Here is a 24943-nt window from a genome sequence, read left to right as displayed (position 1 = left end):
ATGGTAATATGAAAAGAATGAGAAATCCTTTCATGAACTGATCATTCCTTAGAATTATCTTTAAGATATGTTGTTAAGAAAATACAAAGTACAAGCTAGGAGGGAGAACACACCACCATGGGTAGAAGAAAGGAAAATATATATGCTTAGGCTGTTTACACAATATCATTATTATGTGAGGGTTTAAGGCTACAAATTTTAGATAATGGGACTTGGACAATTGGGGAGATGGTAGGCTGTTGAAATAGATTTTAAATTTTCTGTTTGTTTCATTTGTTTCTCATTTTTCTTGTTCTTTTTTCTTGTCTTCCTGTAAGTTATTTGAACATTTTTAGGATTCCATGTTGATTTATTTGTGTGTATTGGAACGTGTCATTTTGTGTGGGTTTCCCAGTGACTGGGTATTATATATGTGTATGTGTGTGTGACATCACAATCTATTGATATCAGTTTGAGTGAAGGTGCAAACCTTACTCCCACTTTGGCTGCTTTATCCTCCCGTTTTTAAATATCATTGTTTTGAGTATCACATGGTATTACAAATTTCGTCCCAATCATCATACATGAAAACTCACTAGGAAAAGGACAGTCTCTTGTATTTTCCCATATTTCTGCTTTCTCCCTTGTTCTTTCCTTCTTCCTGATCGCCTAAGATTCCTTCCTTTATCATTTCCTTTCTTTTGAAGAACTTCCTTTAGCCATTCTTTAAGAGGAGATCTGCTAGTGACAAATTCTTTTAGATTCCCTTTATGTGAGAACGTATTTCCCCTTCACTCCTGAAATATAGTTTCACCAGATATAGAATTTTCTGCTGACAGTTCTTCTCTTTCATCACTTGAAAAATGTTTTGTCACTTTCTTCAGGCTTCTGTTGCTTTAGATGAGAAATATGCTGCCATTCAAATGGGTGTTTGGCCATGCATTGTTTCTCCCTGACTGCTTCCACATTTTTTTCTTTGTCTTTAGTTTTCAGAAGTTTAATTATAATGTTCTTGTCATGGATTGCTTTGGGTTTATCCTGTTGGAGTTCTCTCAGCCTCTTAAGTCTGTAGGTTTCTATCTTTTGCCAAATGTGGGCAATTTCCAGCCATTACTTCTCTGAGTACTCTTTTAGTCCCATTGTTTCACTCCTCTCCTTCTAGGACGGCAATGCTATAAATGTTGGGTCTTTGTTATTGTCCCACAGGTTTCTGAGGCTCTGTTTTCAGTTTATTGCTTATTGATTGTTCAGATTGGGCACTTTCTATTGATCTGTCCTCAATTTCTATTCTCTGTCATCTCCACTGTACTATTAATCTTATCCAGTTAGTTTTATTATTTATGTTTTTTTTGTTTTTTTTTTTGTTTTTTGGTTCTGTAGTTTCCATTTGGTTCTTTTTTGTAACTCCTATTTCTTCACTGGAAATTTCCATTTTTTTACTTGCTTCAAGAGAAGCATTACTTGTTGAATTATTTTATGATGTCATTACTTGTCATTACTCATTGAATTATTTTATGATGGTTACTTTAAAATGCTTTTCAGATAGTTCCAACATCTGGTTCATCTCAGCACAGGAGTTAGCTGATTTTCTTTTCTTATTCAAGTTATGATTTTCTCGCTTCTTTGTAGGATGGGTGATTTTGTTTGTATCTGGATATTTTGGCTATCATGTTGGGAGATTCTGGTTTCTATTTAAATTGTTTTATTTTAGCAGGCAGTCCCCTTCTTTAGGTTTAGCATGCAGGTTCTAGCCTACTTTTGTGAGTGGTTCCAATAACAATCTGCTTTTCAGAGTCTTTACGGTGCTTCTTCGGTTTGTTTGGTTTGTCTCCTGCTTCTGAGGCTCCCAACACTCCTTGTTGGTAGTAGCTGAGGAACCAGGTGCCTTTAGTTGAAGGAAGGGAGTCTCCAGCCTGTGGGGACAGAAGCATTCCTGGGCTGGGTGCTTGTGGTGGAATCCTCCTTACTAATGTCCTCTGCCAAGTGGGGTCTCTAGGTGAGAGACAGGAGTCCCAGACTGGTGGTGGGAAAAGAGAGCACTTCCCCGGCAAGATGTTGATGGAGGGCTTTCAGTTGATGCCACTTGCTGTTTCTGTGGGACTTGTCTAATGTTGTTGGCAGGACTTCTGTTCAATTTGGAGGAAGAATAAGGTTAACTGGATGCCTTCTCTTGCTAGATTGGGTATTGGGAAAAGCTGGGCCCGGGTTATCTTTTGTTGGGTTGGGATGGAGGGGATTATAAAATGCCCTGCTGCTGTGACCTAGGATTTCTGACCAATTAACCTTCCTCTTTCTACCTTTCAGAGTTCTCTTTTGGTTGTCTCTTGTGTTATATTTCCAAGGTTTTTAGGTGTGCTTAGCAGGGAGAGAAAAGTCTACACCATCTTGCTTAGACTGGAAGTTCTGTATATATGCTTATTTATTTATTCCGAGACACAGTCTCACTCTGTCGCCCAGGCTGAAGTACAGCAGCATGATCTCGGCTCTCGGCTCACTGCAACCTCTGCCTCCCAGGTTCAAGTGATTCTCTTGCCTCAGCCTCCAGAGCAGCTGGGATTACAGGCATGCATCACCATGCCCAGCTAATTTTTATATTTTTAGTAGAGATGGGGTTTTGCCATGTTGGCCAGGCTGGTCTCAAACTCCTGACCTCAAGTGATCCACCTGCCTCGGCCTCCCAAAGTTCTGAGATTACAGGTGTGAGCCACCGTGCCTGGCCTATATATGCTTATTTAGACATAAGATCTCTCTAGAAGGGTACACAAAGAATTGATAATATTGCTTCCCCTGGGGAAGTGATTTGGGGGATATGAGGTAAGAGAAAGACTTTTTTATATACCTGTTTTCATTTTAATCAAATGAAAGATTATCTTTTTAAAAATAAAATGCAAAAGAAGAAAGAAGTCTTCTAACTCAGCCTTGTTTTCAAGAGCACAGCCAAATATTATAACAGTGGCCAAGTTGTGTATGGATTCAACAGTTGGTAATTTTATTAAATTTCACTGATTTTTAATTTCACTATATTGTGACTGCTTTGATCCAGATCCCACAATATAAGAATAATAGTCTCAGTGGATTTCCAGCTTGCTCATACATTTTGAATAACTTGCAGAATACAAATATGTAATTTAGGGAGAAGTAGATGCTTTTGGCAGCATACTAGTACCCTAATCACCTGAAAAAATAATATTTGTATCACATTAAAACAAAATTAATAGCAAGACACTAATTACATGAATAGACTTTATGTTGTAATTGTTAAATTTGCAAACAACTCAGCATAATTAATGCCTTAATTAACATATGACCTGAAATTTTAGCTTACAAAATTAATAAAGACAATTAAGAGTCACATTTTTAAAGTAAAGTGGATTTTAAAAATTACAAGGAAGTTGGATGTCACTTTTTTCCCTCCTCGTTTTGGGGAGCAGTTTTGCAGTTATTACAAAAAATTAATTAACTGACAATACAGTTATGGCATTCCCTCTCACCTCCCCTCCCCCAGCACAGTGTCCCAGCCTGAAGCCTTCAGTCAAATTCAGTGATCTTCAGCCAAGGACGTCCACCAACAGGTGTGGGCAGCTCCCAGGCACACTCCTCTGGATAGGTCTAGGGCAAGATGGAAAAGCAAAGGCTTTTCTCTCCCTAGCACCTTAAGGGAAATATAAACTAGAAGATTGATATTCACTTTGATCAGACTCTACCATTTTCATGTAACCATTTGGTTCCAAATTGCAGTTCGCACCATTGTCATTTCTTCTTCAAAACATGCTTCTCAAAGGCATTTCAGTCCTACAGTTTGCCAATGGTGAAGGTTCCAATCCAAACCCAGAGAATTTCCCATTAATAGATAAATATAGAGACTCAATAAGTATTAGTGGGCTAAGGATTTGGAAAAAAATTAGATCTGGAATTTGACCTCATTCCTTTTTCATATTTTGGCATATGAAATATGCCAAAATAAACCTCAATTGGATCAAGATTTAGTGCCAAAGCAAAATCATAAATGTGCTAGAAGAAGATAAGGTGAATATTTTTATAGTGTTGTAATTGCAAGAGGTCTTTTAACCATAATTGGTAAAACAAAAGTCATGAAAGAAATGACTAATAAATTTGCCTAATTTTAAACTTCTGTACAGTAAGAAAAAGCACGTAGGTTAAAAAAACCTAATTCAAGACTAAATCAAGAAGTAACTGATTAAAATCTGAAAATTTATTTATAGTTTGATTCTTTTTTTCCTGTAAAGGTATAGCTTTTTACCTCATAAGAAAATAAGTAATTGAAAATATGCATTATATTATATGTACATTAAGTATAAGGAATAAGTAAAAGAACTTACGTGTTCAATAACAACTTGCAATGTGACTAAATAAATTACAGATAACCATAGGCTAACGCCATTAAAAATCAGACTATTTAGTAACATCAAGATATTTTCATGATAAGACCTTGTTAAAAAAATAAAATATAATATAATAAAAGCAGTAGTAGTCCAGGCACAGTGGCTCACGCCTGTAATCCCAGTACTTTGGGAGGCCAAGGTGGGAGGATCACCTGAGGTCGGGAGTTCGAGACCAGCCTGACCAACATGGAGAAAACCCATCTCTACTAAAAATACAAAATCAGCCAGGCATGGTGACAGGCACCTGTAGTCCCAGCTACTCAGGAGGCTGAGGCAGGAGAATCACTTGAATCCAGGAGGTGGACGTTGTGGTGAGTCGACATCGTGCCATTACACTCCAGCCTGGGCAACAAGAGTGAAACTCCATCTCAGGAAAAAAAAATTAATAAATAAAAAATAAAATAAGAAGGAGATAGTTGAAGAATATAGACTAATACAACCTGATTTTTAAATGTCTTTTCTAGATAGAAAAAAAAGACTAGAAAGAAACAAAATATTAATGATAATTATTACTAGAGGTAGGATTATGGATAAATGTTATTGCCTTCATTTTTGGTAATTTGCAAATTCTCTACAGTAAGCAAATTAGTTTTGTACTCAACATTTTTTTTTGCAAGTTGGAAAACAGTTTAATCATCAGTCACCAAAACCCACAGGTGTATCTTAAATGCTTACAAGCACAGATTATTCCACTATTTCTGTTATCACCATGTCCTTCATGGTAGAGTATCACAAGTCAAAAGTTTCTGGTTGTTTCATCTACTTAAAACTATATGTAAGAAAGAACCTGAGTCTTAGCAAATTTAGGCTTCAATGTGAAACTGTCAAGGCTCTTCTGGCACTTTGGGAGGCCAAAGTGGGAGGATTACTTGAAGCTGGGGGTTTAAGACCAGCCTGGACAACCAAGCAAGATCCCATCTTTTTAAAAAGGTAATTTCAAAAAATTAGCTAGGCCTGGTGGTCCTGATAGCCGGAGTAGCTAGCCTGAAGTCCTAGCTACTCAGCAGGCTGAGGTGGGAGGATTGCTTGAGCCCAGGGGTTCGAGGCTGCAGTGAGCTGTGATCAGACCACTGCACTCCAGCCTGGGTGACAAAAGTGATGCCCTATCTCTAAACAAACAAACAAACAAACAAACACTCTCCTGGAAAGATTTTCTCTCTCTGAAAGCAGCTGCCTTGTCCAGAAGGTGGTTAAAGTCCACACATCTTTCTTCCTCCAACTAGCCAAGAGACAGTTAAATACCTCAAAATGCCCTATGAGGTCCCAAAACATTGTCAAGACAAGTATCGGACAGGCTACATGCCTTACAGGTGGGACAAATATCAGAATTTTGAGAAATTCATTAAACTCATCATGGAATTCTTAGAGGACTGACATACTACAGCGCCAGTGCAGAATATCTCCTGGAGTAGGAAGCCCTGAACTAGTGTTTCTTCTGTCACTGATAGGCCTTTCTAGACTTCGGTGTAGAAGCAGATGATTTTTTTTGTGTTTTGAGTTGGGGATTTGTCCCTTCGACTTTAATTTTACAGCTTCCCTCATATGTTTGGGTTGTAGTAGTGGCATTTCTCCCTCAATATTTTTTTATTCCTTGGATACTTAAAACAAAAACTTTGAAATGTCTTTTTCAAAGTTTTCCAGAAATAACTAACTTGGAACTAGACTATAAAAGCTCAAAAGTAAGGGCTTGAGAAATATGGCTTACAAATACAGCATTCCACCCAACTCCTTTTATTAAAAAAGAATTCCTCTACCTGACTCAGTGACGCTATATCAGATGGGTTAAATGACAGTGGTTGGCAGGGCGCAGTGGCTCATACCTGTAACCCCAGCACTTTGGGAGGCCGAGGTGGGCAAATCACCTGAGGTCAGGAGTTCAAGACCAGCCTGGCCAACATGGTGAAACCCCGTCTCTACAAAAAAAAAAAAAAAAAAAAATTAGCTGGGTATCGTGGCACGTGTCTGTAATCCCAGCTACTTGGGATGCTGAGGCAGAGAATTGCTTGAACCCGGGAGGCGGAGGTTGGAGTAAGCCAAGATTGAGCCACTGCACTCCAGCCTGGGCGACAGACTGAGACTGTCAAAGAAAGAAAAAAAAAATGACAGCAATTGGTTGTGGTCAGTTCACTCATTTCTCTCTCTCTCTCTCTCTCTCTCTCTCTCTCTCACTGCAGGTCTAAGACATAGGCTGCCCTTTCCTAAGGCCCAGCATCATCAGTGAGTTCTTCCATAAAATCAGTGCCATGCCTGTCCATTCCTCACTCCTATGTTGTAGAGCAGGGAACATTAGATCTAAAATTTGGATTACCTGGTCTTAGCAAGAAGCTTATGTCTTTAATGGAGGCACCTACCAGTCACAAAATAACTATCACTAGTAGCACAAGAAAAGTCACCACTGAACTCTGTACCTGTAGGTTTTCTTAATTTCTTCATTTGATGCTCCCTTACGCAGACCAAGAATTTTGTATAGAGCTTCTCCTGTTGTTGACAGAGTCCGCTGTCTTTGGTTAGGTACGTTACATGCCATTTTCTAAGGCTGCAAAACTAAAGGAGAGAAAATAGCCATGAAGGTTATGCACACTACTTCCCACTCTCTACAGGGGAAGACAGCTCATTTTTGACCTTTTGTAAAATGACAATCTGAAGAATATTTGTGTACCAACTGCAAAAAGAGGGGAGAAAAGGGTTAGGAGAGCCAAAAGCAGAGCTCTGAATCAGGGTGTTAAAGGGTACAGGCAGCCATGCAAATGGAACAGGGCTTCGTCCACACGGTTAAATAGAAGCAAAATGTCATCTAAACACCCAGTGAATTCAGAATTGTTGAGAATCAATCCTCACAGGCTGGGCAAATGTAGAGCTTTTTGGTCTTCTATTTTTTTCTGGAATTTGCTTAACTTCTTTTTCATGTATTTTCCAAATTTAGCCAGCAATGGAAGTGGTGGATATGGGGCAAGCAGTGGCTGGGGGATGTTGTCCAAATTATGCTAAATTTCAGTTAAATAGAAGGAATAAGTTCAAGAAATCTGTTGTACAACTTGGTGACAATAGTCAATAACAATATATTATATATGTATGTGAAAATAGCTAGGAGAGTAGATTTTAAGTGTTCTTACCACACAACAAAAAAAGAAATGAGCTAATGTGTTTGCTTACCTTAGCAATTAGCTTACCTTAACCATTCCATCATGTATGTACACATAAGGCAAAACATCACACTGTACACCATAAATATACACAATTTTTGTTTGTCAAATAAATAAACAAATCGACATAATAATTCAAATCCTAGGACTACAGAATATAGAGTTAGAGGCCATCTAGGCCATCTTAACAAATGCCTTTTGGGGTGTTCTGGCCAGAGATCATAGTAGTAGATAATTTTCTTATTAGCCATTTAGCTTTTCTTTTTCTGGGGAGTGCATAGGTTCCCCACTGCAACTTGTGCTTTTCCTGAGACCTACCTCAGTCTTACCCAATCTCCGTTAGTCCACCAGGTGGAAGTACCTGACCCAAGTCAAACCAATTAGAATTCTTCCCTAAGATTTTAAAAACATAGAACAATCTCTCAGATGGTGAAAATTATACAATTGAACATTTGAGTATTGTTGGCTGGCCTGAATTAAGAGACGGTGAAAGAGAGTGAGAGCCTCAGTGGGGTTCAGTTCCTGGCTCTGGTTGTTCTCGGGTCCACCTGCAACTCCTACCCTACAACAGTTTGTCTATCAACCCTTCCTTGGATTGAGCCAATAAAATTCCTCTCCATGTACAAATGTACACGCATAGTTTTTCTTGTGTGTTTCAGCTAGGTTTTGGTCACTGTCAACCAGGACTCCTAAATGCTGTTATACTCTCTCAATTAAACACCAGTGGCAGCTCCCTGAGCATCGCCAAGCCAGACAAACTATTGTGGAAGTTTCTTAAATCACTGCACCTACTCTGCCTTTAAGTTGAATGTGGCTTCTGGGTACTTGGGAAAGAATACTTTGGGGAAATAATAGTGATAAACTAAGATATTCAAACCAAACAGATTTCAAATGTGTTGTGTTGACATTTCTAGTACAGATAAGAAGAGTTATGTCTGCTTTATCGATTTTTCTCTATATGCAACATCCAAAAGAAACCATTTTGATAGTTTCAATTTGAGGGAAAAATGTATTTCCTCTTCATCATCTATGTCATAAAATAAGAGAGATGTCATGACTCCCATAAATCAACAGATAGTTGTAAAATCAATTTTAACAAGGCACAGAGAAGCATAATTTTCATGCTTGTGAGCACCGTGCTCTATGACTCACTCACTTTGATTGCTTCCTACTTGGATCTTGCTGTCACTAATCCAGGAAAGAGATATACAGTTTACTGAAGATAATCTACTACACGGATTATGATAACACCCACAGCCGACAATTTAATTATGGTCATGCACCGCTTGACAATGAGGCTATGTTCCGAGAAATGCATCCTTAGGGGATTTTGTCATTGTGTGAACATCACAGAGTGTATTTACACAACCCTAGATGGGAAAGCCTACTACACACCAAGGCTATATGGTATAGCCTATTGCTCCTAGACTACAAACCTGTACAGTGTGTTACTGTACTGAATATTGTAGTCAACTTTTTAACACCTAAACACAGAAAAGGTACAGTAAAAATGTAGTATAAAATATAAAAATTGGTACATCTGTATAGGACATTTGCCACAAATGGAGCTTAAAGGACTGGAAGTTGTTCTGGATGAGTCAGTGAGTAAGGGATGAGTGAATGTGAAGGTCTACGTCATGATTGTACACTTTTATATAACGGGCAATGCAGTAGGTTTGTTTACACCAGTACTGCCACAGACATGAGTCATGTGTCACACTACATTATGACAGCTACAATGTCACTAGGCAACAGTAATTCTTCAACTCCATTACAATCTTCCGGGACCACCATTGTATATGTAGTCTGACGTTGACCAAAATGTTGCTATTCAGATGACTGTATTTATTCAGAAGCCTAAAGTGTGGGTTAGGTCTTCAGAGAGGTTGCAGACTAATATGGGATCCAAATGTATAAGCCAAAAATGAAACTAGTGTTCAGGGTCAGAGAAGTACCAAGTATAGAGATCAAACAGAGGAGGGATCTCCTGGAGGACAGGATTCTGCTTGGGAACCATGCCATTAGAGGCCTCGCTTTGTGCTTGGCACGGATTAGGTATCTGGCAAATGTCCGCGGGGTGATTCAAGAGCAAGTGCTTAACTTGAGTGAGAGTGGGAGGGATGGCCTTGCAGAAATGGTGAAGCCTGAACTGAAAGCAATACTACCACTTGCTTCTGTAGAACTTGGTTCACATTTTTCTATTACAGCCCTTCTATCTAAGTCTAACCTCAGATCTGTATGGCCTTGGTGGCCAGTGACTCTCTTGGTCATCTATTTGCATAAATCAACACGAAGTAGGACTTCTGGGTTTGGGGGCTGAAAGAGGAGGGAGGAAATTTTGACTGGGATCTAGCTCAGAGAGAAGATGAGGGGAGTCTAGACTAGATGATGCCCACTGGTCCCCTGCCCTACCCAAGAATGTGTTTTTGAGCTCCTCTGGGGGAGAAATTAGAGACTGAAGAGATGTTTGCATGAGCCCTCTGTAAAGACTAAAGGAAACAACGATCTGCAACTCTGAAACCATTTCATACAGAGAGGCAGCACCCAGGCCACGCTGGGCCAACATTTGCTACTACAAAGAAAGTAGCAACAGAGAACGTGGCAGAAAGTCAGGGGACACTGCTGCCTGCCTCTTCCCCTGCCCCTTCCTTCCTTCTCCTGCCCCTTCCTTCCCTCCTATCAGGCCTGATAGGAAAAGGGCTGGTCACAGAAGGCTCAGAGTCATGTCAGAAAACATTTGCAATACCTGCTAGGGATACTCAGAAATATTTGCGGTGTTTGGAAGCTCCAGAATCACAATGTTGGAAAGACTCAGTACCAGCAAGGGGCAGGAAGAGTGAGGGTGGGCAGCAGGGTGGTGGGGTGTGGGAGACTTCAGGTTGCTTTGTATATACTTTAGCTGGGGTTAAGAAAACATCATTGATTCAAATTTTATAATGGGCATGGCGTGGACTAATGCTAATGGAGAAAATGGGGATGAAGGGTGGACACTAATCTCCCTGAGCACTGGCACATCTTTGGGAGGATTTTGCAGGAGGTAGGGTCCTGTATTTGTACAGGTGAGGTCTAACAGCACAGCAAAATGAATAAATGAATACCAGGAAGGCCACATTTATTCCCACAGCCAATGGGCCTGGGAACAACAGGGTTTTTACACTCAACAAAACATTATCCACTTAAATATCTCTGCACCACCATACCCTGAGCTCCTCAGGGGCTGGAATCCAATTTTCTATTAATCTTTGAAATACAAGTGACATAGCACAGGGCTATGTTCCATAAAAGTCTTAAGAGCTATCATATTGCATGAAAGGGAAGGAAAACAGAGAATTATTCTTTAGTGAGCCCCTCCTATGCACCAGAAAGACAACTTTCATATGTTGTATCATTTAATCCTGTTATCAGTACTTGGGGGCTTCAGAGAGGGACCCCCAAAAGCTTAGGAGTAAGATAAATAAAACTGTTTTCTGAGAGGTAAAATGGGAGATCAGTGCATGCTGGATCAGGAAAAAAGCTGTCTTATAAAATCATCTTAAAGAGATAAATGACTCGTGGGCCTGCAAGACCTGATAGAACCTGATTAACTGCATAATCGTAACTGACAGTGTCAGGTTCTTCTTGTGTTGGTTTTTCAGGAGGATGAGCAGACACAGACAGGCAGAGCAAAACAAACGTGGAGGCCAATCCAAGCGCTATTGCAAGGAAGGCGGGAAGGGACTCAGGCCCCATTGGCCAGGCGGTTGCTCTTGAGAGAAGCCCATCCAGCAATTTCAACCTTCGTTGTTAAACATTGGACTCATCTAACTCCATGCTGACAAGTCTCCTTCTGGCTACTATCTGGCATCCTACATAAATCTCCCTCAAGGAAGAGAATGCACTGGTCACATGGATTCAGTTCTTTTCACTGGTCTCAGGGACACTTCTATCTCCTGGTAAATGAATAAATTGGCATCTGATGATGATTTGTCTTGCCCTGAGATCCACCCACAAGGAGGACATGAATTGGTCACATTGACACAAGTGATCTTCTTCCAAGGATAACTGTTTCCCTTCATAAAATAATAGACATCCAGAGTTTGTGCGCCATCCAGAGAGCGTGGCTGCAGGGAGTGCGGTCTTCAGCAAGGCCCTGCTCTCTGGCTGCCGCCAACTCAGCTGGTTGAGCTTCAAAGGCTGAGAACCGGACAGCCTTTCACTGTTTTGACCACGGTAAGTTCATGATGTGGTGATGAATGCTGTCATATGAAGTCTCTTAGAAGACAGGCAGCCTGTAGCCCCCGAGGGGCAGCAGGCATATACCTCTCTGCTTTGCAATCTCATTTTGTGGATGAGGGAATTGAGTCTCCCAGAAGTAAAGCAACTTGCCCAGGTTCACAGAGGTGAGTTTGGAATTTAGAGCTATCTGGTTCTAAAGCCCATGTTCTTACTAGAGTGTCATATTGAATAACACTTGACATGTCTAAGATGCTTTACAATTTACAATTTCCCCCAACTAGTATCTCATCTAATCCTCACAAGAACTCTGAATAGCAGTGACACTGAACCGAAGCAGCCTTGCACTGTGTCCAGCTACAGGGTGTGAGGGACCCTGCAGCTCTGTCCAGGGTGAGGGGCCACATGGAGGCGCAGTGGGATCTAAGGGCTACTGCAACAAGTGTTTTCCCTCTGCACAGCCACTGAGCCTAATGGAGCTAGTGAGGAAAGTAGAGTTAGCTGGAAGTAGAGGAACGTGTGGGTTATGCAAGAATTTCAGAACTTCTGCAGGGAGCCCAGTTTGTAAGTCACACAGGAAAGAAGATTCCTGGCCTCTGGGTCAAAACCTCCTGAGGATCTCTAGGAAGCCCTGTGGCTCAGGGCTACAGGAAACACATGAGCCACAGCCCTGAGTGTTTCTAGTCTTGTTAAACTTACTCCTACCACCTAGGAAAAACCACTCTCTCCTCTCCATTCCCAAACTCCTGGTTCTTATTTTCCCTGCTGACTGGGTGGTGACAGGAGGGGGGCACATTAGGTTTGGCGTTGGGCAGCACTTTTACTGGGTACACCAATGTTTGTGAGCGAAGCAGCCTAACGTTAGCATTCATGCTTTTCACAGAGGAAGACTCCGAGGTTTCTGGAGTTGAGGGTGCCTGAATCCTGTCCAGTATCTTTTCCAGTGTAAGGAAAGCAGCCCCGGGGAGCCTGCAAAGCCCTCTGGTGCCCTTTGAGGATGGTTTTCTCCAAGGCTGCCTCCTTCAAAATTATCCCAGGTGTGGAAAAAGAGAGATGGGTTCAAGCGGAGGCTGCTCCCAGCCCCTTCCAGAGAACAGTCCTGGAAACAGCCTGGAGCCTGTCTTTCCCTGCCCCAGGCCTTTGCTTCTCTACCCTCCCTTTTCTAGTAGGGAGAAAAAAAGGGCAGATTCCATTTCTCAAAGAGTGTCATACCTAGAAACTCATACCCGGGAAGACACAGTAGCTAGCTAATTCTTTGGTTTATGATGTTTTTTCCAATCATCACTTCATTTAGAAATTGAATCACATTATAATCTATTCCCACTAAATGAAATCCAGTAGTCAACTTGTTTTACAATATGGATTGATCAATATTCAGAATGGGTAGTATAGAGTGTATATTGTCTGTTTCGTCTTCTTTTGCCCTGATCCCAAAGATTTCCTTTCAGACAGACAACATCTTTTAATGAAGAAACTTTTTTAAAAAGTCCATTTGCATTATGTTAAAATGCAAGCAAAAGATAGTTGTTCAATGTGGGAAGTAGTTGGCTGACTCCACAGACTGAAACACAAAGGAACCAAAAGATCATAAGGCTGCTTTGTGCCTCAAGCAGCAACAACACACTACTTTTTCTGCCTCCTTGTTAAGTTAGAAACCAGATTCTTCATATATTACTGATTTCTATGATATTGAGTTTCAGATTCAATAGAGCAATACATTGAAACCTTTAATGGGTGTAAAGATGTTATCTCCTGAGAACGTAATAACATAAAAACTCTTCCTTAAGTAACCTTAAATAGTGGGCCCAAAACCTTTTTAAATGCCTTATATAAAATACAACTTTTGAAACTCTTTTTTCTGTAACCTTTTGAATTATAATATTCTTATGCAAATTTCAAGTCTTTATTATTTATTCATAGTCCCTCATCTATCAGGCATCCAAGGGGGAGAAAAATCTTGTCTAGCAAAGTCATTAAGTGACTTAATTTTGAACATCCAACACATGATACTTAATCTTCTGAACTTAAAATTACTTTCTAACTGCACGACAAAGCCATTAATATTACAAAAAGCATTGACCTCTTTAGAGTGACTACCAAACCAGGTACTGCTCACGTGCCTCTTGATAATGGATGTAATCGAAAGAAGGTACAGCCCCCCAATGACAATAGGCAATGACTCAAAATGAACAAAAATTTTAAAGATTCTAATTCCAGGGGTCCTAAGAGTGCGGTTCTAAATTTTTCATGTTGAAATGAAATCTTCATTTCGAAGCAAAAGAAGCTTCACCTATATCTATTATGTGAATTTGAAAAAATAGAAAAAGTCAAACTATGCCTTTCTTGGCAGGGTCCCTTCACAACTGAGAAAATGAATGTGGGCAGAGGAGATTAGATCATTAAGCACAGCAAACACTCTCTCCATGGCATTCCCTGGGGAAATCAACACGCTTTGCCGTTTTGTCATTACTTCTATGATTCCTTCGTAGAAATTCGTTTAGTGGAGCAAAATTCCCATAAGCCCAAATAATGTATCTTAAAGCTAAATGCACATCCAAAATGCAAATCTTATGTTTAAAAGTAAAAATTCTCCCTAGAATGATTACTTATTTGCTGTTTGAAAACAATGGTCTCAGCCAGGCATGGTGGCACACACCTGTAATCCTACTTCTTTGGGAGGCCAAGGTGGGTGGATCACCTGAGGTCGGGAGTTCCAGACCAGCCTGGCCAACATGGTGAAACCCTGTCTCTACTAAAAATACAAAAATTAGCCGTGGTAGCGGGTGCCTGCAATCCCAGCTACTCAGGGGGCTGAGGCAGGAGAATCACTTGAACCTGGGAGGTGGAGGTTGCAGTGATCCAAGGTGGTGCCACTGTACTCCAGCCTGGATGACAGAGAACCCGTCTCAAAAAAAAAAAAAAAGGTTTTTTCATTGCCCTAGTCGTTATATAAATGGCAACCTGAAGATGTGGCAAGTCAGAATGTTACTAGTAAACCACAGTACCTGTTCCTGGAACCCGGAACCCCAATTCTGTATCCGCAAACAGGAACAACTGGCTGTTTTCAACTGGTCTGGAAATAATGTGCAAGGAAATAAAAGAAAGCAACAACAAAAGCTGCTGTTCCATACCTGTTCCACTGTTTCAAAGCAAACAGCTGCTCATTTCCATCCTTCCCCCTGTGCAGGGTTAAGCGGGTCAATAGAGTCAGGTTACTTTTCATTTGTTACTTTGCCAGCCAGTTGGTTATCTCTCTGGAAAACACAACAAAGAGAGAATGAAACATGCATGACCGTAAAGCTTGCAATTACAAGGCATCCACTGATACCAAAATATATGCCGCATCCCACTTCTGATCCTTTGTCAACTGGTGCTTGGTTCAACCAAACACCACTGAAGAACTGCCTCCAGTGTCTTCACCAGGACTCTCCATTAAGGAAATAAGCTCATCTCCTGACATGTGAAGTGGGTTCCTTCAAACTTCATTTTCTTTTTGGTCTACGGCTAGTACTGATCAGTTGATTTAAAATTACTGGAAAGACCATGCAATATTAATAAGCGGGAAACTTTAATTGCTCACTATTTATTAACCCAATATTTTCAAATCTGCATATTTAACCCTTGTCTAGTTAACAGGCATTGAGTCACAGTACTGACTGAGGTGGTCTTAAGAGTTAAGGCATCTCGTGCTAATGCCCATACTCTCACAGACATTAAAAATTCTCGTGAGACAACAATTCTTATGATTTTGAGTAAGATCCCACAGACTAAAAATGTGTTACGTGAGACAGGTTTTATTCCTGAATTTGGCACAGTGGGGTCCTGAAACCTGAAGGAGTAGTTTAAGTGTGCTGCTTACCAAGACAAGTAGCCCAGCTTCAGGCAATTTTGTGTGAATGATTTAGAGCACTCTCGCCTCTAGAGGGCATTGGTATTTTAGATACCTTTGGATTTCCAGCCAGAGTTTATGAAGCTGCCCATCATCACATAAGAAGAAGAAGGAAGAGGAGGAGGGGGAAGGAGGAGGGAGGAGGAGGGAGGAGGGAGGAAGGAGGAAGGAGGAGGGAGGAGAAGAACAAGAAGAAGATAAAGAAGAAGGAAGAAGAAGAAGAAACACAAACAAATTTAGAACTAAATACCCAAGTTTCAGCATCACCTCAGTTTAAGGACAGTGTCCTTTGATGACATAAAAGTAGTTGCTATATACATATGGTGAGCTTTGTATGTTTATTGCAGCACTATTCACAATAGCAAAGACTTGGAATCAACCCAAATGTCCATCAGTGACAGACTGGATTAAGAAAATGTGGCACATATACACCATGGAATACTATGCAGCCATAAAAAAGGATGAGTTCGTGTCCTTTGTAGGGACATGGATGCAGCTGGAAACCATCATTCTCAGCAAACTATTGCAAGAACAGAAAACCAAACACCGCATGTTCTCACTCATAGGTGGGAACTGAACAATGAGATCACTTGGACACAGGAAGGAGAACATCACACACCAGGGCCTATTGTGGGGAGGGGGGAGGGGGGAGGGATAGCATTAGGAGATATACCTAATGTAAATGACGAGTTAATGGGTGCAGCACACCAACATGGCACATGTATACATATGTAACAAACCTGCACGTTGTGCACATGTACCCTAGAACTTAAAGTATAATAATAAATAAGTAAATAAATAAATAAATATGGTGAACTTATGGGTAGCTTTTTAAAAATGTATGTTTTAGTTTATGTTTCAGATTTAGTCTAATAAGAAATACCTTTAGTAAGAGTCATTCTTTTTGCACAATTAATCACTCTCCTTAACCATTAATCTTTATTTTAAAGTATTACATAGAACATTAGTTTCAAAAAGTTAAGTAACGCAGAACTCTTCAGCGAAGTGGAACTGTAGCTGAGTTTCAGAAAGAAAGTGCAGTATTCATTCAACAATTAGACACCTATTGAATTCAAACACTGGACTAACTGCTAGAAATATACTGATAAACAAAAGTCAACACAGACCCTGGGTGTGTGAATCAAAGAGTTACAGCCTTCCGAGACAGGCAGTGAGCAATCAAATGGTCACCCAAAAAAGTGGAAAAGTGAGACTTTGGAGAGATACTACAAGAACATAAAATCAGTGAACAGGGGAAGATTAGAGAAAGCTTCCCTGAACAAAAACATCTGGGCAGAGATCTGAAAAGAACTAGATAAAGGAGTTGCTGATAGTAGCAAATATATTCCAAGCAGGTGGAAGAGCATGTTCAAAGGTCCTATGTGCTTAAGTCGGAGAAATTAAAAGGACATACTGATGCGTACTGTCATACAATGGACGTCATTACATGCCTGTAAGCATATGGCTTCCGATATCAAAAGATACGTCCAGAGATCAATGGGATCATATTCCACATAACCAGGTGAGACTTTCTAGAAGTGGTGAGTTTCAAATGATGTTTGCAAAAGGAGATAACTCATGGTAAGCACATTAAACAATTCTTTGATTCAAAATGCACTAATGTATTGTAAAAGCATTGCCAAGTGGATGATTTATATTTTGAAAAAGAGAACTTAGTAGATCTTCCAAGATTGAACCAAAGAGTCCTGTCTCTGAGGTGGGAAACTGAAGATAGAACCATGATGGGGAGGAGGGTTTCACATGCTAATCTTCCTTGTTTTCTCTATTTGTGGGGTCTTCACCATTCCTTTAGGGGCTTCTAGGGAACTTTTATACACCTCTTTCAATTGCCACATATGGCTAGGGTTATTTTAAGAAATGACGGGTGCACCACCACAGAATCTGCAGCAGGTACCAGCTGAATTATTTGAATATTCCACCCGAACTATCTAACACATAAGCATTAAGGTTACATAGTCTTTCTTTTAAATTTCATATCTCAGCAAGCTCAAACACCACTTGTTTTGAACATGTGATGTGCAAGGACATGATGAACAAACATTATTATTACTAATATTGTTATTATTTTTACTACCTCTCTACATCATTTGTGTTATTAGTGTTACAATATATGAAACTCAAGCCATCACTTTGTAAATTTCAAAGAGATAAATCATCTGGTCAAGATTCATTGCATTAACTTACTTGGGAAAGGGAAAAAAACAGGTGGTTGCTTTGATTGCATAAAATGAAAAAGCTGTCACTACTACTTCAGTATCTAAGATGTCGCTACTGAACAATTCTGGCAATTCTTCTGTAAAATCAAGTGCCTATATGTTTCTTCAGAAGAACAAACTGGTTAATTCCTATTATGTTTTATCATTTTACAAAGTTAAAAAAAAAGTCCCTTTTAAAGAGAAGTTACAAAGCGGAGAGAATTTTAATGTGCCGAAATCTATGAACATGTATAAAACATAGAAATACAGAAGGCGAAGCAGAGCGACCTAGATTATAACTCTCTCTAGAAGCACTTGGAAAGATTTTAAGAATTCTGATGCCTGGGGCCCACCTAGACTATCCCAAAGCAAAAATCTGGCTCAGTGGTGCTGGGCTTGTGTACTTTTTAAGGCTCATGGGGTGGTTCTAAAGAGCTGCCTGGGTTGAGAGCCCTGTTTACCCCGTGTCAGAGAGATCTGACTGCCGACAGCTCTCTAGTCAAGCAATGTGGAAAACACCTGCTGACCAGCAGCTCTCTGGAGGAATTTCCCACTGCCTGGGTTTCCCAAGAAAACATTTACTGAAGATAATGGCATCCTTGTGAAAAAACACAAAATAAAATTCAGTTTGACTCAAGAAGGAGTGTCCAAAAACATTCTTATTTCTTAAAACATTGGGCAAGTCGCCTTTTTTCTTTTTTTTTTTTTTTTTTTTTTTTGAGTCTCACTCTGTTGCCAGGCTGGAGTGCAGTACAGTGGCACGATCTTGGCTCACTGCAACCTCTGCCTCCCGGGTTCAAGCGATTCTCCTGCCTCAGCCTCCCAAGTAGCTGGGACTATAGGCACGTGCCCCTACTCCCGGCTAATTTTTTGTATTTTAGTAGAGACGGGGTTTCACCACGTTAGCCAGGATGGTCTCGATCTCCTGACCTCATGATCTGCCTGCCTCGGCCCCCCAAACACAGGTGTGAGCCAATGTGTGTAGCCTCAAGTCACTTTCTTGAAGCCTATGTCTCCCCTGAAAATCATCATAAAATATAAAACCATTTTACTTTTTATCTCCTAGAACTTTTATCAAATGTCTATTACGACTTGCCAAGAATTATACTAAGAACTTTTATATACATAGATTATTTTCTAGGGTTGAAGTTTGGGAAAGTTTTAAGAAGGTACTCTCTCCTTGCCTCCCAAAATGGGAACACAGTACATTGGAAGAGCTTTAAGAATTTGAATGTGTAATCCTGATAGATTTCATTCCAAATTTAAAATGCATCAGTGGATGGAATGAGTTATACAACAAATGGAAATTGCTCCCCCGTATCACAGTGCAAGGCACTATACTGGGTATTTTGGGAGACTAAGAGGTGGTGATGATGATGATGATGATGTTGTTAGTGATAGTAGCTAACACTAACTAGATTATCTCATTGAAGCCCTAAAAAGTATAAAGTGGACTGGGCGCAGTGGGTCACGCCTGTAATCCCAGCACTTTGGGAGGCTAAAGCTGGTGGATCACCTGAGGTCGGGAGTTTGAGATCAGCCTGGCCAACATGATGAAACCCCATCTCTACTAAAATACAAAAAATTAGCCAGGCATGGTGGTGGGCACCTATAATCCCACCTACTCAGGAGACTGAGGCAGGAGAATCGCTTGAACCCAGAAGGCAGAGGTTGCAGTGAGCCAAGATCGCACCACTGCACTCCAGCCTGGGCAACAAGAATGAAATTCCATCTCAAAAAAAAAAAAAAAGAAGTATGAAGTGGGTGTTTTTATGCACTCATTTTCTAGAGGAGGAATTTAAGATTGAGGAGGTTGAGTGAATTGCCCAAGGTGACCAGCCAGTAAACAGTGGACTCTGGCTTTGAAATCAGGCTGGTTGATTCCATAGCTTAAGCTGTCACCCATTACAGAGCTTTGCTTCAGGAGCTTGTAATTCCAGGGGACTGCTGCCTACTATATTCCCTTGCTTATCAGTCTATGACTGTGCCAAGTGGTGCATGTTTTAAAGCTCAAGAAAAACATTGGGGTAATGGACTTAAACAAGGAACTACCAAGCGTGTTCACTAATAAAATCCAACTCACAGTTCTAGTGTCAAGGTTAAGAACTTACTTCCTTTGGTTAAGTAAACTTTCGGTTAAGTAAAGCTCAGAACCTGAGAACTGTGCTACAAAAAAATATTGACTGAGTCTTGGTCCCTGCTAGGCAACATAATATGTATTTCACATGTGTGAAATTTAAATACCTTGTTGCTTACTTACAGTAAGCAATTGCTGTAATAAACCAAGGAGGCTTCGAGTCAAACAGATGTATTTGTTTGACAAAACGTAAATAGAACTTTGATCCCTGATTTTGCCAGTAGTTATTTTCTGTTCCCATTAGCCTAAGATGTCTCTAGTGTTAGCTTAAAAAAAGGTAGAAAACAAAAACAAGGTATTCCCTGCTCAGGACAAAAGTCCTTTTTAGTGGGGTTTCTAATATGGAAGTTGCTCTGCAAATTGTTGTCTGAATGTGGCTAAGCAACCACAAAGTCATGAGTACCCAGAACCCAAAATACTTTCCAATTCTATTTGTTTGGTGATGGTAACAGCATGGGCCTGAAGATATATCTTTATCTTAACTCTAAATAAACCTCTTTCACTCAGCCCAAGTAACAGACACATATTTGAAAGAGAAGGAAGTGCTAAAGATTCCCTCCTGAGATTAATGACACCACTTACGTCACACTGGATCAATTCCTAGGTGCTTTCACAGGTCATATCGTATCCATTATTTGGTACTATTAACAGGTGCCCATTTTAAGAAAGGTAACCTGTTAGGTGTGATTGTGTGACTTCTGCCAAGCATGAGCATCAGTCATGAGGGTCATAAATCTGGAACTGGAATCCAAGTGGTCTGCTATCAAATTATGTCCTTCTTGATCCCAGTTAAATAAAAATACTGAATGGAGCAAGCAAATTGTAAATGACAAAGGGAACCCCCTCATGGCCAGGTAGCCCCCACAGTGGTCACTGGTCTTGGAAGCAGGGCAGTCCCTCTGCTGCCTTCTGGGCCCACTGCACCAAGCAGATCATGGCCTTGCATGAGTTCCCATTATCCACAGTGGATCTTCTCGGTGGAATGTTTCAACTTGCTCGTGGAGGTCACAGCCATGCCCTCATACTCTCTTTCATAGATATACATTCTCCCCTCATTTTGCTGAAGTTTTTTCTTTCATACAAAAAGCCAAGGCTCACTAAATTGCCATCAACTCATTAGTAGAGCTTCTGGTCTGCAAAGCCATCTGCTTTCCTGCAGAGCGAGTGCTCCTTTGCTATTTACAACATGCTGTTGCTAAGAACAGTCTTGCTCTCTGCTGAGTGTCATCAGAAGATGCCCATAACCGTATGGCTAACATTGAGTGGCCTGTCCCAGAGGTGAGAATGGAAAAGCCCCTGTCTGAATGAGTTGTGTCATCTGCCACAGATTCTTCCACAAGCACACACACTCCCTTGGGGCCCAGACACTCGTGATTAGACAGGCGATGGTGCTGGTAGCATCTGCCTCTGCTGCCCACCTCTGGCAAGGCACCTCTCCCGCGTGGTCTCTCCTCCCAGGCCTCAGGTCACCCTGGAGGTCAGCCCAGCCACCCCTTCACAGGGCCCCCAGTACCCACGAAGCCTCCCATGCCCTCAGTAGCTCTGCTCCTGCTCCTTCCAGAGCCTTTTAGGAGCCTTTAGAAAATTTTCTGTATTTCTCCAGAACCATAAATGCTCTGCTGTCAGTGGGAAGCTATCAGCGGGAAACCGTTCAAGACCCCAGACACACACACCGGTGAACTGGCACCTGTTGCCGAAGCCCCACCGCTGTTGAGGCAACAACAGTGCAACCTCAGCCATCCCTCGACCTTCCCTGGGGAATCCTCCATTCTCCCAGGGCCAGGTCTCACCTCCAGATGCGAATTGGAACAACTCACAGAACCAGTTTAAAAGGATGAGCCCAGGAAGTAATGAGCTGGGTCCCTGCAAGAGGCAGCTCTGACGTGGGACACAGTCCTAGCCCTGCTGCAGAGCAGACCAGAGCTGGACAATCTCACGACTGGGTGGGAGAGCAGGCAAGGAGTGCTGCCCCACAGGTCCCCCTGCCCCAGGCCCTGGGCGTGAACATCCAGCAAGTGGCCCCAAAAGCCTCCTCTGCAACTTTCTTAGAAGTCCGAGCAAAATATTCAAATGAATCCATGTTCAATTCAGCACTTCTTAGTTCTTAAACTTAAAAAGAAAAAGAAAAGTTGGGTGCCAGGATTGCAGTCCTAAAGCAAGACCGACCCACCATTCAGTATGACTGTGGTGCCCTCTGGTGTTCATAAAGAAAGAAACTGTAAACAGGAGTTACAATTTCAAAATGTGTCTCACCCCAAATCACCCTTGATTTTCCATGTGCCTGATGCCTGTCTCTCAGCCACGTAAGATGACGAGAACTGCCTAGAAAAAACACTCCTGGAAACATCCGCGTGGGGCAGGTCACGTCTGGAGAGGACGCTGCCCTCTTGGTGCATTCTTCTGAAACTAGAGTTTTGCAATAGCGTCCCACAGCTCGTCTGTTGGGGGATTTATAAGCTACAAAAATCTGAGTTTTTTTTGTAAGGCTTCTGTCTGAAGGGAGAAACATTTGAGCAACTGTGGAAATTCTGAGATCTCCACTCCATCCACTCTTTAGCTATGTCAAGACGAAAGACCCCTGAGAGATCCAGGTAGCAAATGACAACAAAAACCCAGGAACCAACCAGAGACAATCAGCCAGTTCACCAGCAGTGAATAAGTGCTGCTGGGGGCTGCTGGGGGAATGCCGAGGCTAAGAGATGTCCTTCACCTCTCAGAACAATACCTGGCACCTCGTGGGAAGGACCAGATCATGGTAAAGAAAACACGTGCTGGAAGAGAGACGGTCCCCTAGGAACAGAGACAGGGAAAGGCAAAAGCCGACCTTCCCTTTGCTGTTCACGTGGAAGAACTTCCATGCCCTCCTGCCCAAACGTGAGGCTGTGACGGGGTTGTCAGTTTCCCCGCGCTGCCGTAAATGGCACAAACCGCGTGGCTTAAAACAACAGGAATGTCTTCTCTTGCAGGTGTGGAGGCCAGAAGTCTGAAGTCAAGGTGTCTGCGGGGTTGGTTGTTTCTGGAGCTCCGAGGGGAGTCGGTTCCATGTCTTTCTCTTGGCCTCTTGTGCCGCCAGCAATCGTTGGTGTGTGTCACCGTGGTGTGCCTCCAATGTCACATGCTGTTCTGCCCTGGGTCTGCGTCTTCACGTGGTTTTCCCCACTCTGTTTGTATCTATCTGTATCTCTTCTTCTTTTCTAAGGAGGACTCCAATCACATCGGATTAAGGGCCCACCCTACTCCAGTAAGGCCTCATCTTAACTTAGATCTTAATTATATCTTCAAAGACCCTGCTTTGAAATAAGACCACATCCACACGTACCAGAGATTAGGACATGTCTCTTTTAGAGGCACAACACATTCAATCCACAACAGGATTGTAAAATTGCGCAGATTTGGAGATTTTATTTAGGCCTAGGCAGTGGTGCTGGGAAATATTTGATAAACTAGATTTCCAGGGATGGGGGGGCATTAGTGGAGGGAAGCCCTGGTTTGTAATGTTTGCTGATTTCGCTTCCAGGCCTATTTCAAGCTATCAACATAACACCTGGCTTGCAAAACTCCTGAAAATTCAGCAATGCGTGGCTCTCTTTCATTGGTACTAACCATGCCCTTGGGCCTATTTTATGAAAAATGTCAATAGCTAAAAGGAGTTATTTATTACAGTTTTTTAATGCATATTTTGTATCATTGAGGATAAGATGTCCCAACAACTTTTGATTATCTACATGTAAAATGACCAATCTGTATGTAAATCATATCCAATTTCAAATCTGAGCATGCATCCAGGTAGATCTGTTTTCTGGGTCTCCATAACCCTAAAACAGTATCAGCCTTCTCCTCCCAGCCCCTCCAGACACCTGCCCCCACCTCTGATGTCCTCACCACTCACAGATTTCCCATCTCCCTAGGTGTGACAACTCCACCATATTCTTTGAGGTGACCCTGGCACTCAGCTTCTACTCTTTCTATGCCAACCTTGTCATTTGGCCTGGGGCCCTTCAGCACCACCGTGGCCCTCCCAGCCAGCAACCCCTCCCTTGTCAGATCTTGGATGCCCTCCACCTCTCAAATCTGAAACTCCAGCCTCGCCTCTCTGCCCACCACTGCCACCTTGCCAACAACTCCCTTATGCACGTGATGCTTACATCTCGCTGATACCTCCGAGCTCCCCAAACCTATCTGCTGGGTCCCTTTCTTCAGCCCCTTTCCTGTTCAGTGAAATCTCTGGGATCACCATTGTAACTGCTGCCTTGTCAATACGCCTAACTCTATCCACCACCCCAGCCAACACTGGACCGCATTGTCCATCTGCTGGTGGGGTGAATGCTGGAGCTGCAGATCCAGGGTCTCCAGTGCTAGGGGTCTGCAACCTTACCCAGCACCCTCTGTGTGTCCCAGTAAGACCTTTTACCATTCTCCACCACTCTTCAGCATTCCCATCTCACTTCCAGCAAAAGACATTCCCACCTACATCACACACACACACACACACAAATAGAATACTCCCTTGTTAACAAAGTGTGTTCACATAGGGTCATTTGACCCACACACCTGGGACAGGCAGGCATGGCAAGTGTTATTATTCCCACTTTATAAATCAAGAAACTGAGGCTCAGAGGGGTTTCATGTACACATCAGACAGTTATTAACAGAGCGAGGGTAGGAACATGGGTCTCCCAATTCTGAGCATCCCAGGTCAAGCGGTGCGGTGATTTTACCAATGAGACCTTGGTATCCAGAACGAGCTCCCACATCTCTGGACACCATCCAAATTCTCTATCCACCTCTAGGGTGTGCTGCCTTCTCAACTATGATTCAATTGCTCTCAAGGCACCTAAAGTTTATTTACCCTTCATGCTACCACAAAAAAAAAAAAAAAAAAAAAAAAGCAAGAAGCAGTTTTTTTTTTTCCTTTCCTCTGAGAGTTGTTACCACCGATTGTGTTTCCTTGTGGAAGTGTTTGG

The 24943-nt window shown here is 41.8% G+C and overlaps 1 protein-coding gene across 2 annotated transcripts in view; it reads right to left on the bottom strand.

Annotated features, from left to right (window-relative positions):
* Window positions 1-24943, bottom strand: part of DNAJC5B (DnaJ (Hsp40) homolog, subfamily C, member 5 beta) — an 81158-nt gene that overhangs the window by 43694 nt on the left and 12521 nt on the right. The window contains exons 2-3 of one of the 2 annotated variants that reach the window (XM_012000208.1): window positions 14869-14991; window positions 6791-6926 (exon numbers count right to left, since the gene is read on the bottom strand). In XM_012000208.1, the coding sequence (XP_011855598.1) occupies window positions 6791-6909 (119 nt within the window). In that variant the 5' untranslated portion in view covers window positions 6910-6926; window positions 14869-14991. Of the gene's footprint in view, window positions 1-6790; window positions 6927-13747; window positions 13756-14868; window positions 14992-24943 lie in introns of both variants that reach the window. The other variant, XM_012000209.1, reaches the window with a different exon arrangement.

This window comes from Mandrillus leucophaeus, unplaced genomic scaffold (genome assembly GCF_000951045.1).
Source record: "Mandrillus leucophaeus isolate KB7577 unplaced genomic scaffold, Mleu.le_1.0 Scaffold621, whole genome shotgun sequence".
Lineage (NCBI taxonomy): Eukaryota > Metazoa > Chordata > Mammalia > Primates > Cercopithecidae > Mandrillus > Mandrillus leucophaeus.
Note: the sequence above shows the minus strand (reverse complement) of the source record. Positions and strands in the feature narration are given on the sequence as shown.